This window comes from Schistocerca piceifrons, chromosome 3, assembly GCF_021461385.2.
Source record: "Schistocerca piceifrons isolate TAMUIC-IGC-003096 chromosome 3, iqSchPice1.1, whole genome shotgun sequence".
Classification (NCBI taxonomy): Eukaryota; Metazoa; Arthropoda; class Insecta; order Orthoptera; family Acrididae; genus Schistocerca; species Schistocerca piceifrons.
In genome coordinates this window covers 238,760,938-238,776,089 of record NC_060140.1, presented here as the reverse complement: position 1 = coordinate 238,776,089, position 15,152 = coordinate 238,760,938, and the positions used below count along the sequence as shown (strand labels likewise).

The following is a 15,152-nucleotide window of genomic DNA, read 5'->3' as shown; positions in this document are numbered from 1 at the left end:
ATGGAGTGAAGTGAAATGTTTGGGTGCCAACAGAACCAGATGGAAGGTCTCTTTACTGCTGCCCTATGATCCAACAGGAACAACAGGAAAAAAGGAAGTCAAGTGTCCTTTCGTGTGTGTGTGTGTGTGTGTTCAGAGAGAAAGGGGGGGGGGGGAGGTAATGTCCACATGGGAGAGGGGGGGGGGGTAGGAGAGTGGCAGGAGAAGTCAGTACATGATCTGGATGGAGAAAGAGTGGTGTGGTCGATTAGAGAATGGAAAAGACAAGATGGGGCTGCAGGAAAAAGGTTAGTGGAGGTTTGAGCCAGGGAGGATGCGAGAGGCAATTCCTGCTTGTGTAGTCCAGAGAACTAGTGCTTGAAAGGTGTATCCAAATGGCTCATGTAGTGAAGTCACTGTTGAAGGTATTTGTGTCATCGAGTTCAGCATGTTCAGCAACTGGATGGTCAAGTCTGCAGTTTGTCACAGTTTGGCTGTGGTCATTCGTGCAAGTACACAGTCAGTTATTTTTTATGCACACACAGAATGCTGTACAGAAATTGCAGCATAGCTGATATACAGGGCAACCAATCAATAATGCAACCACTTTCACAGTATGCGGCGGAGTGGCGAGGCCAGCTGCTATGTCTATATCATGGGCGACAGGAGGTCCACGGTAATTGTACTACGGTTTGTCATGACAGTTATTTATAACATGCATAACATAAACACTTAAAAATAAAAGTAAACTACTCACTTATATTAAGCTAGAAGATGCTCAAGCATTACTGACAGCTTCTTAGAAAACCATTCATTACACTCTACAGTTCCTTCTAAGAAATGACACCAATTTCTTGACGAATGTTAGGTTTAAGTTCATTTAAAGTTTGTAGATTTGATTTGTACACTTTCTGTTTTAAAGCACCATAGGAATAAAAACTGCAGAGGGGTTAAATTGGGGGAAAGAAGAGGCCATATGTTGTTCGTAATAACTCTGTCTTGAAACACATCACATCATGAATTTCCTCTAACAAGAAGATTGGCTGCATGTGCTTCACACAATCCTGCTAAAAAGTCACAAAGACACATTCTCTCTCACTTAACTGACTAAAAAATGGCCACAAAATGTTTTCCACATACCCCTCACTGTCAGTTGTTTCCTAGAAAAAATAGAACCTACTATTCTCTCACCTCAAATAATGCACCACACTGCTATTTTTTGATCACGAAGGGGTGCCTCAGGCATTATATTAGACTTTTCATAACTACAATAACAATTAAGGAGGAAAGAGCAAAGATTGCCCCTGTCATGAGTCCAGAACATGAAAATCTCATCAATGAGTCTGAAATGGGTAAGAGATTTTAGGTGTTGAGTGGATAGGAAGGATTCCTCCAGATGACCCATAGTTGTAAGTTGGCATAAGATGGTACCATGTGAGTACCCATGGCAGTACTACAGATCTGTTTATAGATTTGGCCATTAAAAGTGAAATAGCTGTGGGTGAGGACATGGTTGGCAAGGAGGATTAGGAAAGAGGTGGTGCATTTGGTATCAGGAGGACATCGGGAAAGGCAGCATTCAAAGTCCGCAATGCCATGGGCATAGGAGATGTTGGTGTATAAGGACATTGCATCCACAGTGGCCCACAAAGAGTCGGATGGTAACAAAACAATAAGTGTGGAAAGGTGGTGAAGGAACTGAGTAGTGTCTTGAATGTACAATGGAGGTTACGGACAACAGTTTGGAGGTGTTGGTCAACAAAGGCAGAGGTTTGTTCTGTGGGAGCATTGTACTCGGCCACAATAGGATGGCCAGTAGGGAGACCTGTGGAGTATGTGGAGTTTGAGCAGTAGGTCAAAGGTGGGAGTGCCTGGGGTTGCTAGTGTGAGGAGGGAGATGGATTCAGATGTTAGGTTCGGGGATGGACCTAAGGTCTTGGGGATGGACCTAAGGCCTTGGGGATGGACCTAAGGCCTTGGGGAGCTGCTGGAGGTCCTTTTGGACTTTTGGGGTGGGACTGTGATCGAAGGTGTGCATGCAGAGGTATCTGAAGGTTGTCAGAGACCCTCAGTAGCATAGTCACTATGATTCAAGACCACTGTGCTACAGCTTTTGTCTGTGGGAAGGATGATAAGGTCTGGATCGTTTTTCAGATTGCAGGTAGCTATCCGTTCCATGGCAGTGATGCTGGACTCATTGGGGAGACATTTGGGAAAGGATGGTGGGGCCAGGTTAGAAGGAGGAATTCTTGAAAGATTAGCATGGTGTCACTTGTTGGTGGTTGGGGAAGGAGGATTATGGTTGGAGTGTGTCTGGAACTGTTTTAAACAAGGTTCTATGTGGGGTTTTGGATGACTGTTGTGAACGGGGGTGTGTCAAAGAAATTTTTTCACTGTACAGAACAAATAAAGGAAAGAAGGTCCTTTGCAAGTTGAGTATGGCTGAAATTATGTTATGGGCTAAAGGTGAGGTCTTTAGAAAGTACTGAGACTTCTGCAGGCACCAGAGTTTTGGCTGAAAGGTTGACAACAGTGTTACAGGATGAGCATTCAGGAGTTATATATTTCATGGAGAGTAGGGGAAGTTTTTGGGGATGTGGAAGATGAGGGTTTGACAGGTGGCTTGGATCAGAGTGACTTTGGTAACCTTGTAGCCATTTGAACAGAGCCATAATAAATTTCTATTTGTTGAGAAAGATGTCGAACTGATTTTCTAGAAGGCCTTTCCAGAGCATGTTCAATGTTATCCAGAGTTTCTTTCTTCGCTATAGGTAATCCCATGCGGACATACAACAGGAGCAGCTGTGATAGTTCCCTCAGATGGTGCTGGGAATGCTGTTCCAATGTTAAATGTCAAGAATTTCTGATGTTGTGACAGCATTCAGGAAATTTTGGTCACAGAATAAAAAAGGTTTTGTGAAATGAGCATCTTTTCTAAGTTAAATTAACACTGAAATTGTTTAACATTTTATGTTGTAATTGTGCTTAAAATTATTAACATTGATATACTACAATATATTTGTGCTAATATAATTAGCAGTGAAGTTCCTACTTCAAATTAGAAAAGGGGGCTGTGGGGGGGAGGGGGGTTACCGACTCCTCAGTTAAAATGAATATCTGATATCAACTACTGTTTGCTTAATATTTAACTGACTACATTGCTGAATTCCTAAAAATAACACTAGTCTGCATGCTGTAAAAATAATGGGCTATTTACAATGTCTACGAGTTTCATTTTGCAAATTATGGTTTCAATCAAAAAATGCTAATTGTCTAGACACCAATAAGAAAATGACATAATAAACAAAGTGTTTTGTTCAATACCTGGAACAGAGAGCGAAAAATGATAATATGTACATTCTTTCCATCAATTCTTAAAAACTCAAACACGAATACTTTCTGATGATTTCTGAATAGACAGAGTGCCACACCCCCATGTTTTGCTTAAACTGAAGCTCCAAAACCTATTTACTAAATTCTGTGACTGCCTCATGTCACTAGACAATAAAGCTGTTCCAGAAACAAGGTATCTGCATCAAAATGTTGATCTCACTGTGAAACATTTAGCTGTCATGTGCAACTGCTAGATCTGATTGTAACAGTGATATTATTGATACCTTTCACAGATACTCCTTACAATAAGTACAAGGTGGAAAGCCACAGTGTGTCACCATCTTTCCAGCCAAATCCTGTGCCTGGGATTGTGTATTCAAGGATGATTTGTGCTATCACTGACAAAGTGGATGTCATGTTTCTTGTGAATGTGGTATGCTGTACATCATCCACACAACATAACAGTCATGAATCAATGCAAGGATTCCAAAAATGTTTACTTCCAGAACATTCACTATATTGGAACACTGCCTTTCCAAGGTATATGAAGTATAGAACACAGCATTGGATGTGCTTACTTCATCTACAAGTTACTGGAACAGTGCTGTGAATGAGTCTGTATATATCTATCATCTAAATATATACAGGTGTTAAATTTCTTCATAGGGAGACAGTCAACTAACTGTCAGGGAGATGATTGACATCTAAAGATGAAACTGACATAGTGGTGCTGGCATTTACTAGTGATTACATTGGTGCTAGGAGGATGACGATGTCTGTAGCATCATTGTTCACATAGTGAAGTAAAATGTGGTGTTTACTTCCCTGTAACTCATATTTCCTTGTATCTTTATTGAAGTTGTTGATATTCTAAATACTATATAGACAGCATGGCTGCACATTCACTCAACCAACACAACAAGAGCAGCTTACAGTAGTTGTTCTGTTCTGCGGAGCAATATGTAGTAAAATAGACAAATCATTAAGAGGACACAAACAAATAGCCACAGTCTAAAGAATTCCAGTCATTTATAATACTTTGTGTGAATCTGGTGGACCTAGCAGCTATGTGGGGCAGTCTATCCAAACTTTTTCCCACACTTGGACTGAATGTGGGTGATATATCAAGTATAGAAACTTAGAAATCACCAGCAGGCAAACACAGACTTATGAACACAACTTTTTTCAAAAGATGCAAATTCAGGTGTATGCTTTAAATTAATGAGTCTCAGTCTTAAAGGAGGTTATGGAAAATAATAAGAAGAGCTGCTGATGGAGGAGCAAAGATTCCATTTGAAACGAATGAGCACTGAAATAACAGATCTGACTAAGACATAAAACCACAATAGTACTCAATTCATGAAGTTGTATGGTTGGGACTTCATGAAGTTCAGAAGATTTGTCAATTACTTTAAAACACCATGCGAAACATATGATTTACATTGGTGTTTCCCTATCATTTTTAACAACAGTGTGCATTCGTCTAGTCAAAATTAGGAAAAAAATACTGCAAACAAATAATAAATAACTCTGCTTGGCTCACTTTTATTTGACTTATGTGTAGATTAATTACATGTGCATACATACTTACTCAGGATTTCCTGCATAACTGAGCTGTGGAGGTCTTATTCCAAAATGCACTATCTCTGGGTAAGATGGAGTAGCTTTCTTGTGCTGGTCCCTGTCTAGTTGGTCAACTCTTACGGAGCATGGTTTCATACCAGGATATGTTACAACCATACCTACAAACAAACAAAAATAATGCACTATTACTTTATACTTATTAATATGTGTGAACCATTTAAAAAATTACACTGAGTTTGTCTAACACAACTAAAATGATATTTTTAAAGGCATCCAGCAGTAGGATCAAAAATGTTCTGGCAATAATATTGTAATATAAATAATGGAGGGGGTGAAGGTAACCACTCGTCATATGGTTGAGGCATTGAACAACTGACAGGCTTACGAACAAGAATGAAACTGTCGTTCAGATTTTGAACAATGTCCTTCTTCAGAGTTGACAGACCAACAAAAACCTATGCAGTTACACTGTTCTGGCACTGCAGCCCAACTTCGCTGGGATAATGTTGTGGATGGGATAATGTAGCCATCTGTGTGTTCTTGTCTGTTAAATCTGAGGCAGGAAATTGTCCAAAAACTATGCGATTACTTAAGTTCTTGTTTATGTGCCTGTAATTTGATCAACCCTTGAACTACATGGTAAGTTGCTACTTTTACGCCTCCATTATTTTTATTCCATCCAATACTTTAAGCAATGTATTAATAATTTGAAAGAACTAAGATTGAAAGTGCTACAAAATAAATGGTAACCAACCAAATTATAAACAGTTACCAAAATCATGAATCAAATTGCTATGAATGTAGCCACAAACTGTAGAATATACAGGGTGTGCGGCTCTAAAGGCCACATCGTAGTTCCGCTGGAGGTCGCGATTGATGGTCTTGAAAGCCATGGGCATCTAGTAAACAGTCAAAAGCTCAAAATGGCAGTGCTGTTATGGACAAGTGCAGAATACAACCGAAGAGCTGTGATTATTGACAGTCTGCAAACTGGATGTTTGCCCACTGGAATACTTCATTCTTCGGGTACCCGAGATCAACTGTTTGCGATATTGTGGCCAAGTATAATGCATCGGAGAAGTCTGGGGTTCAAGTTCCAGGTGTCTTGTCAGTGAGGGTGATATCATACTGCCACATTTCTTTGAAAAGTGACAAACTATCACAAAAGAAGTATATCTGCAAGTTTTGATGAATGTTGAGAAATCATGGATGGTAACTATTGCTTCTGGGAGACAATACGTCTTTCAATAGGACAGTGCACCAGCTCATAAGAGCCATTAGTCCAAAACTGGCTCTCGGAGAATGTTGACATTTTATGGTCAAAGGAGTTCTGGACCCGAAAAGCCCGGATTTGAACTCCCTCAACTACCATGTTTGGAATGTAGTTGAAAGAGTTACCGATAAGATAAGACACTCTAATGTTGCATCTCTAAGTACTGCTATCAAAACAGCATTTGCGACAATGGACAGCGCTGTTTTAAAGAATGTGTGTGATCACTTCAGAACAAGACTGGAGGTGGCAGTGCGGCCGAAGGGGGTTACATTGAGTATTGTTACTCTTGAAAATGGAACACACGAGGCAATACTGACCCTACAACTTATCTTAGAAGAAAGATTAAGGAAAGGCAAACCTACGTTTCTAGCATTTGTAGACTTAGAGAAAGCTTTTGACAATGTTGATTGGAATACTCTCTCTCAAATTCTGGAGCTGAGGGGTATGAAAGGGAAACAGTGGTTGGGAAGGGAGTGAGACAGGGTTGTAGCCTCTCCCCGATGTTATTCAATCTGTATATTGAGCAAGCAATAAAGGAAACAAAAGAAAAGTTTGGAGTAGGTATTAAAATCAATGGAGAAGAAATAAAAACTTTGAGGTTCACCGATGACATTGTAATTCTGTCAGAGACAGCATAGGACTTGGAAGAGCAGTTGAACGGAATGGACAGTGTCTTGAAAGGAGGGTATAAGATGAACATCAACAAAAGCAAAACGAGGATAATGGAATGTAGTCGAATGAAATCGGGTGATGCTGAGGGAATTAGATTAGGAAATGAGACACTTAAAGTAGTAAAGGAATTTTGCTATTTGGGGGGCAAAATAACTGATGATGATCGAAGTAGAGAGGATATAAAATGTAGACTGGCAATGGCAAGGAAAGCGTTTCTGAAGAAGAAAAATTTGTTAACATCGAGTGTAGATTTAAGTGTCAGGAAGTCATTTCTGAAAGTATTTGTATGGAGTGTAGCCATGTATGGAAGTGAAACATGGACGATAAATAGTTTAGACAAGAAGAGAATAGAAGCTTTTGAAATGTGGTGCTACAGAAGAATGCTAAAGATTAGATGGGTAGATCACATAACTAATGAGGAGGTATTGAATAGAATTGGGGAGAAGAGGAGCTTGTGGCACAACTTGACTAGAAGAGGGGATCGGTTGGTAGGACATGTTCTGAGGCATCGAGGGATCACCAATTTAGTATTGGAGTGCAGCGTGATCCATTAGCTCATGCATCAAAAATGCTCCACTACACTCAGTAGTGCAACTCTCAAGTTGAAAAGGAAGTGCTTGCTATCTTCTATGCCCTCAATAGGTTTCATGTGTTCATGTATGGATCTAAGTTCCACCTTATCACAGAGCACAAGCCATTGGTTTTGTTGTTTAATCCTCCTTCTTGTTAGCCAACAAAGCAGCATTGCTTCCAGCATTAAGGTTGTTTCTGCCTATCTGAAACTATAAAATACATTTTCAGCCTATCATGCAACATGCCTATGCCAATTAGCTGTCCCAGCTTGCAATGGAGCCAGATCCTACTTTTGATCAGGATAAACCCCTTTGTTTCCACTTACATGTTGAGGCACAATTCATGGTGGATGGGTTTCCTATTATGGGCTCCCAGATTGCAACTGTTGTCATTGCTGATCTGATTTTCGGTCAAGCTGTTCACCTCATTCAGCATGGTTGGCTAAACAGGCATCTGGACAGGGCTTTTGATCCACTGCATTATTATTTTGCCCTCCACCACAGCCTTATGGTATTTGACAGTGTTGTTCTCTTAGCTACAGATGGAATGTTGTTGCCCAGGCTTGTGATCCTGGCCGCCCTATGGTAGGATGTGCTCAAATTCCTACATCAGGGGTCACATGTACCAAGTTACGTACCATTGGCACATATTTTAGTTCAGCATCAATGGTGGCATTATGCGCCTTTTTGTGGCCTGCTCTCAGCATGTTACCCAACAGACAGCGTTGTGGGCAATGCTTCCTCTGTGGCCCACACTGCAGCATCCACGGGAAAGCAGCTGTGTTGATTTCGCGGTGCCTTACCTAAATTCTTGTTGACTGTTGGTTGCTGTTGCTTTCTTTAAATTTCCATACATTACCTGCTGTCCTATGATGTCAGCTGTAGCTATGATTCAGGCTCTCTTCAAAAATATTTCCACTGAAGGACTGTCTTATACACTTGTGATGTATAACAGCCCAGACCTCTCAGACTTTCCACAATTTCTGTGCCTGTCACAGCATTTGCCACTTAGTTGCTCCTCCTTTTCATCACCCAGTCTAACAATGAGCAGAATGTAACATCCTCATGTTCAAGGTTCAAATGAAGAAGTAAATCGCTGTCTCCTCGACGGACAATGCCTTGACATGCTTCTTGAGTTCTTATAGGTTTATTCTGGTGGGGAATCGGAGTCTGGCCAAGATGCTCCAGGTTGTCAGCATGCTCCTGCAGGGCCGGACCTGCCCTCCTTGTTGACATTGTCAGCTCACAACTCTCCTCTGGTGTCCACACCCTGCTGTCAGGCCTTCTCGCAATGCTTCACTGTCCCACCACTGGTTCGGTCGGCGTCATTGGGTCCTTTCATGCTGGTGTCCATGGTGCCCCTGAGTGGGTGGCTGGCGCCTTCACCAGCAGTACAGTTCCACCACATCGAGGAACCAGAAGTCAAGATGCTACCAGCGCCACTGTCAACGGTCCTCTCTAATGGTATTTTGCGATGAAGTGGCTGCTGCCTGAGTCCATGGCCACACCAATTCTGACCCTACTCACTGGTTCTGGCCCACAATCTACTTCCAAAGCTGCCTTCAGTGCTTGTGGCGTATACTGCAGAAGCCACAGATGTTTCAACAGTCACCCCAATATCCACATCGGCAGAGTGCCCTTTCCTCAAAGTGGGAGGTATGTTATAATCCTGTATGTAATACCTGAATATGTGCCATGGCCCCAGGCCATTCGCATGCTACACTTCAAATATCCCACCAACAGCATCTGTGCGGGTCGGCCACAAGAAGGTGCCTGCAGTGGGCCATACAACTCGTGCACACAGCACGGCATCCCCCACCTGTCTATTAGAGGCCTCCCCTTTATGAGCGCAGGGGAGCAGGCAATCGCTCTCACATTGTGTTCATACTTATTGTCAGCAACTGCTTGTATCAGTACCTGGATTATTTCTATATTTGTGTGTATGTGCTGAACCAATGTTCGCTTGTGTGTGGAAGAAGAAAAAACTTTGCTTCATTGGGGCCCTGTTGCTGTTTGTACCTTACAGTGTGATGCATAAACAGTACCACATTAAATGAAGTAGATAACAGTTACTCCTCCCCCCCCCCTTTCGCCCAATGAACCAAGGATCTTGCTGGTGGTGGGGAGGCTTGTGTGCCTTAGTGATACAGATAGCCGTAACATAGGTGTAACCGCAACGGAGGGGTATCTGTTGAGAGGCCAGACACATGTGGTTCCTGAAGAGGGTCAGCATCATACCTTAATCGGGCACATAAGTTAGAAAATCTGAAAAGGAAAATGGATTGGTTTAAGTTAGATATAGTGGGAATTAGTGAAGTTCAGTGGCAGAAGGAATAAGACTTCTGGTCACGCAAATACAAGGTTATAAATACGAAATCAAATAGAAGTGGATTTAATAATGAATAAAAAATAGGAACATGGATAAGCTACTATGAACAGCATAGTGAATGCATTATTTTAGCCAAGATAGACACAAAACCAAAGTCTACCACAGTAGTACAAATTTATATGCCAACTAGCTCCACAGATGATGAAGAGATTGAAGAAATGTACAATGCAATAAAAGAAATTATTCAGATAGTTAAGAGAGACGAAAATTTAGTAGTCGTGGTGGACTGGAATACGACTGTAGGAAAAGGAAGAGATGGAAAAGTTGTAGGTGAATAAGGACTGGGGGTAAGCAATGAAAGGGGAAGCCGCCTGGTGGAATTCTGCACAGAGCACAACTTAATCATAGCTAACACTTGGTTCAAGAATCATAAAAGAAGGCTGTATACATGGAAGAAGCCTGGAGATACTGACAGGTTTCAGATAGATTATATAATGGTAAGACAAAGATTTAGGAACCAGGTTTTACATTGTAAGACATTTCCAGGGGCAGATGTGGATTCTAAACACAATTTATTGGTTATGAAATGTAGATTAAAACTGGAGAAACTGCAAAAGGGTAGGAATTTAAGAAGATGGATAAACTGAAAAAACCAGAAGTTGTAGGGAGTTTGAGAGAAAGTATTACGGAATGATTGACAAGAACAGGGGAAAGAAATAAAATAGAAGAAGAATGGGTAGCTTTGAGAGATGGATTAGTAAAGGCAGCAGATGATCAAGTAGGTAAAAAGACGAGGGCTAGTAGAAATCCTTGGGTAACAGAAGAGATACTGAATTTAACTGATGAAAGGAGAAAGTATAAAAATGCAGCAAATGAAACAGGCGAAAAGGAATACAAATGTCTCAGAAATGAGATCGACAGGAAGTGCAAAATGGCTAAGCAGGGATGGCTACAGGACAAATGTAAGGATGTGGAACCATGTATTACTAGGGGTAAGATAGATACTGCCTACAGGAAAATTAATGAGACCTTTGAAGAAAAGAGAACCATCTAAATGAATATCAAGAGCTTAGATGGAAAACCTGTTCTAAGCAAAGAAGGGAAAGCAGAAAGATAGAAGGAGTATCTAGAAGGTCTATACAAGAGCGATGTACTTGAGGGCAATATTATGGAAATGGAAGAGGACATAGATGAAGATGAAATGCAAGATGATACTGCATGAAGAATTTGGCAGAGCACAGAAAAACCTAAATCGAAACAAGGCCTCGGAGTAGATAACATTCCGTTAGAACCACAGATACCTCAGGGGAGCCAGCCATGACAAAATTCTTCCATATGGTGAGTAAGATGTATGAGACAGGCAAAATGCCCTCAGACTTCAAGAGCCCTCAGGGAAGATCAGTTTGGATACCTTAGAAATGTTGGAACATGCGAGGCAATACTGACCCAATGACTTATCTTAGAAGACAGGTTAAGGAAAGGCAAACTTGCATTTATAGCATTTGTGGACTTGGACAAAGCTTTTGACAATGTTGACCGGAATACTCTCTTTCAAATTCTGAAGGTGGCAGGGGTAAAATACACGGAGCAAAAGGTTACTTACAATTTGTATAGAAACCAGAGGGCAGTTATAAGAGTCGAAGGGCATGATAGGGAAGCAGTGATTGAGAAGGGAGTGTGACAGGGTTGTAGCCTATCCCCAATGTTATTCAATATGATTTTGAGCAAGCAGTAAAGGAAACAAAAGAGAAATTTGGAATAGGAATGAAAATCCATGAACAACAAATAAAAATTTCGAGGTTTGCTAACGACATTGTAATTCTTTCAGAGACAGAATAGGACCCGGAAGAGCAGCTGAACGGAATGGACAGTGTCTTGAAAGGAGAATGTAACATGAACATAGACAAAAGCAAAACAAAGATAATGGAATGTAGTTGAATTAAATCTGGGGATGCTGAGAGTGTTATATTAGGAAAATGAGACACATGAAGTAGTAAATGAGTTTCGCTGTTTGGGGAGCAAAATAACTGATGATGGCCGAAGCAGAGAGGATATAAAATGTAGACAGGCTATGGCAAGGAAATCCTTCTGAAGGAGATAAATTTGTGAACATCGAATATAGGTTCAAGTGTTAGAAAGCCTTTTCTGAAATTATTTGTATGGAGCATAGACATGTATGGAAATGAAACATGGACAATGAACAGTTCAGGCAAGAAGAGAATAAAAGCTTTAGAAATGTGGTGCTACAGAAGAATGCTGAAGAATAGATGCATAGATCACATAACTGATGAGGAGACACTGAATAGAATTGGGGAAAAGAGGAATTTGTGGCACAACTTAACTAGAAGAAGGGATCATTTGGTAGGACATGTTCTGAGGCATCAAGGGATCGCCAATTTAGTACTGGAGGGAAATGTGGAGGGTAAAAATTGTAGAGGGGGACCAAGAGATGAAAACACTAAGCTGATTCAGAAGGATGTAGGTTGCAGTAGTTATTCAGAGATGAAGAGGCTTGCACAGGATAAAGTAGCATGGAGAGCTGCATCAAACCCGTCTCTGGACCGAAGACCAAGACCACCACCACCACCACCACAACAACAACAACAACTGTACGGTATATGTTACATTGCATTTAGGGACTTTCGGGTAATTGAACATGTATCAATAATTACAGATTTCTGTAGTTGTATATATAAATTTGGATGTAGCTGTACTGTGTTGGTGTACTGGTGGATACTGTGTGGTATGACTCCTGTAATTGATAGTATTATTGGTATAATGTCAACTTTATCCTGATGCCACATATCCTTGACTTCCTCAGCCAGTTGGATGTATTTTTCAATTTCTTCTCCTGTTTTCTTCTATATATTTGTTGTATTGGGTATGGATATTTCGTTTAGTTGTGTTAATTTCTTCTTTTTATTGGTGAGTATGATGTCAGGTTTGTTATGTGGTGTTGTTTTATCTGTTATAATGGTTCTGTTCCAGTATAATTTGTATTCATCATTCTCCAGTACATTTTGTGGTGCATACTTGTATGTGGGAACGCGTTGTTTTATTAGTTTATGTTGTATGGCAAGTTGTTGATGTATTATTTTTGCTACATTGTCATGTCTTCTGGGGTATTCTGTCTTTGCTAGTATTGTACATCTGCTTGTGATGTGATCTGCTGTTTCCATTTGTTGTTTGCAAAGTCTGCATTTATCTGTTGTGGTATTGGGATCTTTAGTAATATGCTTGCTGTAATATCTGGTGTTTGTTGTTTGATCCTGTATTGCAATCATGAATCCTTCTGTCTCACTGTATATATTGCCTTTTCTTAGCCATGTATTGGATGCGTCTTGATCGATGTGTGGCTGTGTTAGATGATACGGGTGCTTGCCATGTAGTGTTTTCTTTTTCCAATTTAATTTCTTCGTATCTTATGTTATGTGATCTAAAGGGTTGTAGAAGTGGTTATGAAATTGCAGTGGTATAGCCAATGTATTTATATGAGCGATTGCTTTGTGTATTTTGCTAGTTTCTGCTCGTTCTATAAAGAATTTTCTTAAATTGACTACCTGCCCATAATGTAGGTTTTTTTATGTTGATAAATCCCCTTCCTCCTTCCTTTCTGCTTAATGTGAATCTTTCTGTTGCTGAATGTATGTGATGTATTCTATATTTGTGGCATTGTGATCGTGTAAGTGTATTGAGTGCTTCTAGTTCTGTGTTACTCCATTTCACTACTCCAAATGAATAGGTCAATATTGGTATAGCATAAGTATTTATAGCTTTTGCCTTGTTTCTTGCTGTCAATTTTGTCTTCAGTATTTTTGTTAGTCTTTGTCTATATTTTTCTTTTAGTTCTTCTTTAATATTTGTATTATCTATTCCTATATTTTGCCTGCATCCTAGATATTTATACGCATCTGTTTTTCCATCGCTTATTATTATTATTATTATTATTATTATTATTATCATCATCATTAGTTTGTACACATAATTATTAAATATTTCAAAACTGATAGTTTGAGATGTCTGCTATGTAACTAAGTAAAACAAACTGACATATTTTCTTATTCTGTAAATGTGAAGCAATGTTATCAGCCAAAGCACTCATCACACAGTAGTTAAATCACTGAAATGTAAAGTATAAAGAGCTATTATACAAGTGTCAGAATTCAAAATATATTCTAGGTACTGCACACAACTGAAGTGGTCCTCTGAATTTAGAATTAATCATGTAACAAGAAAGAAAAATATTTATGAAAAGAAATGAAATCTAAAAAACTTTACCTTTCACTTCATCAGCAAAATTCTGCCACTTGTACTGAGACATACTAAGCAATTTCTCTAACTTCTCATCTTCTATGAGCGGATGACTGTTATTCATAAGATATATCAGCACTTCATTCATTGATAATATTTCTTTTCCATTATCTGTAAATTGTGCAATTTAACAGTTAGTAGGAAGAACATGCTGACACTATTTCAATGAGAATAATGGATATTACCAATCTCTTTTTTAAGTAACTATAGTCAAACAATGTAAAATAACTACTAGTGTTTTCTAACCACAACCAGAACTGTAAAAGCAACATTCTAGCCTTAACGATCCACCCCTTTCCAGCTAAAACAGGAATATCTAACCATGGAAAATCCAGGATGGAATGTAACAATATGAGAGAAGGAAAGTTGCTACTCACCATATAGCAGAGATGCTGAGCCGCGATAGGCACAATAAAAAGATTCACACAATCATAGCTTTCAGCCATTATGGTCTTTGTCAGCAGTAGACACACATACACACATGCACACACACACTCACGCAAGCACAACTTGCACACACATCTGCAGTATCAGAGAGCTGAAATTACACTGTGAGCAGTAGCACAAGTGCATGATGGGAGTGGTGACTGGGTAGGGTTAAGGTGGAGGCTGGGGCGGGGAGGGAGAGGGATAGTATGGTGGGGGTAGCGGACAGTGAAGTGTTGCAGTTTAGACGAAGGGTAGGAGAGAAGTTGCGGAGGCGGGAGGGGGAGGGGGTAAGTAGCGGAAAGGAGAGAAATAAAAACAAAAGAAATTAAAAGACTGGGAGTGGAGGTGAAATGACGGCTGTGTAGTGCTGGAGTGGGAACAGGGAGGGGGCTGGATGGGTGAGGACAGTGACTAACGAAGGTTGGGGCCAGGAGGGTTACGGAAACTTAGGATGTATTGCAGGGAAAGTTCCCACCTGCGCAATTCAGAAAAGCTGGTGTTGGTGGGAAGGATCCATATGGCGCAAGCTGTGAAGCAGTCATTGAAATGAAGGCTGTCGTGTTGGGCAGCATGCTCAGCAACAGGGTGGTCCACTTGTTTTTTGGCCACAGTTTGTCGGTGGCCCTTCATGCGGTCAGACAGCTTGTTGGTTGTCATGCCTACATAGAAT

At 40.3% G+C, this 15,152-nt stretch overlaps 1 protein-coding gene across 2 annotated transcripts in view; it reads right to left on the bottom strand.

The window, feature by feature from the left end:
- LOC124788152 (ribonuclease 3) overlaps window positions 1-15,152 on the bottom strand; it is a 239,843-nt gene that overhangs the window by 185,117 nt on the left and 39,574 nt on the right. For both annotated transcript variants that reach the window (XM_047255299.1, XM_047255301.1), the window contains exons 8-9: window positions 14,021-14,164; window positions 4,904-5,054 (exon numbers count right to left, since the gene is read on the bottom strand). In XM_047255299.1, coding sequence (XP_047111255.1) covers window positions 4,904-5,054; window positions 14,021-14,164 — 295 coding nt within the window. The remainder of the gene's footprint in view (window positions 1-4,903; window positions 5,055-14,020; window positions 14,165-15,152) is intronic.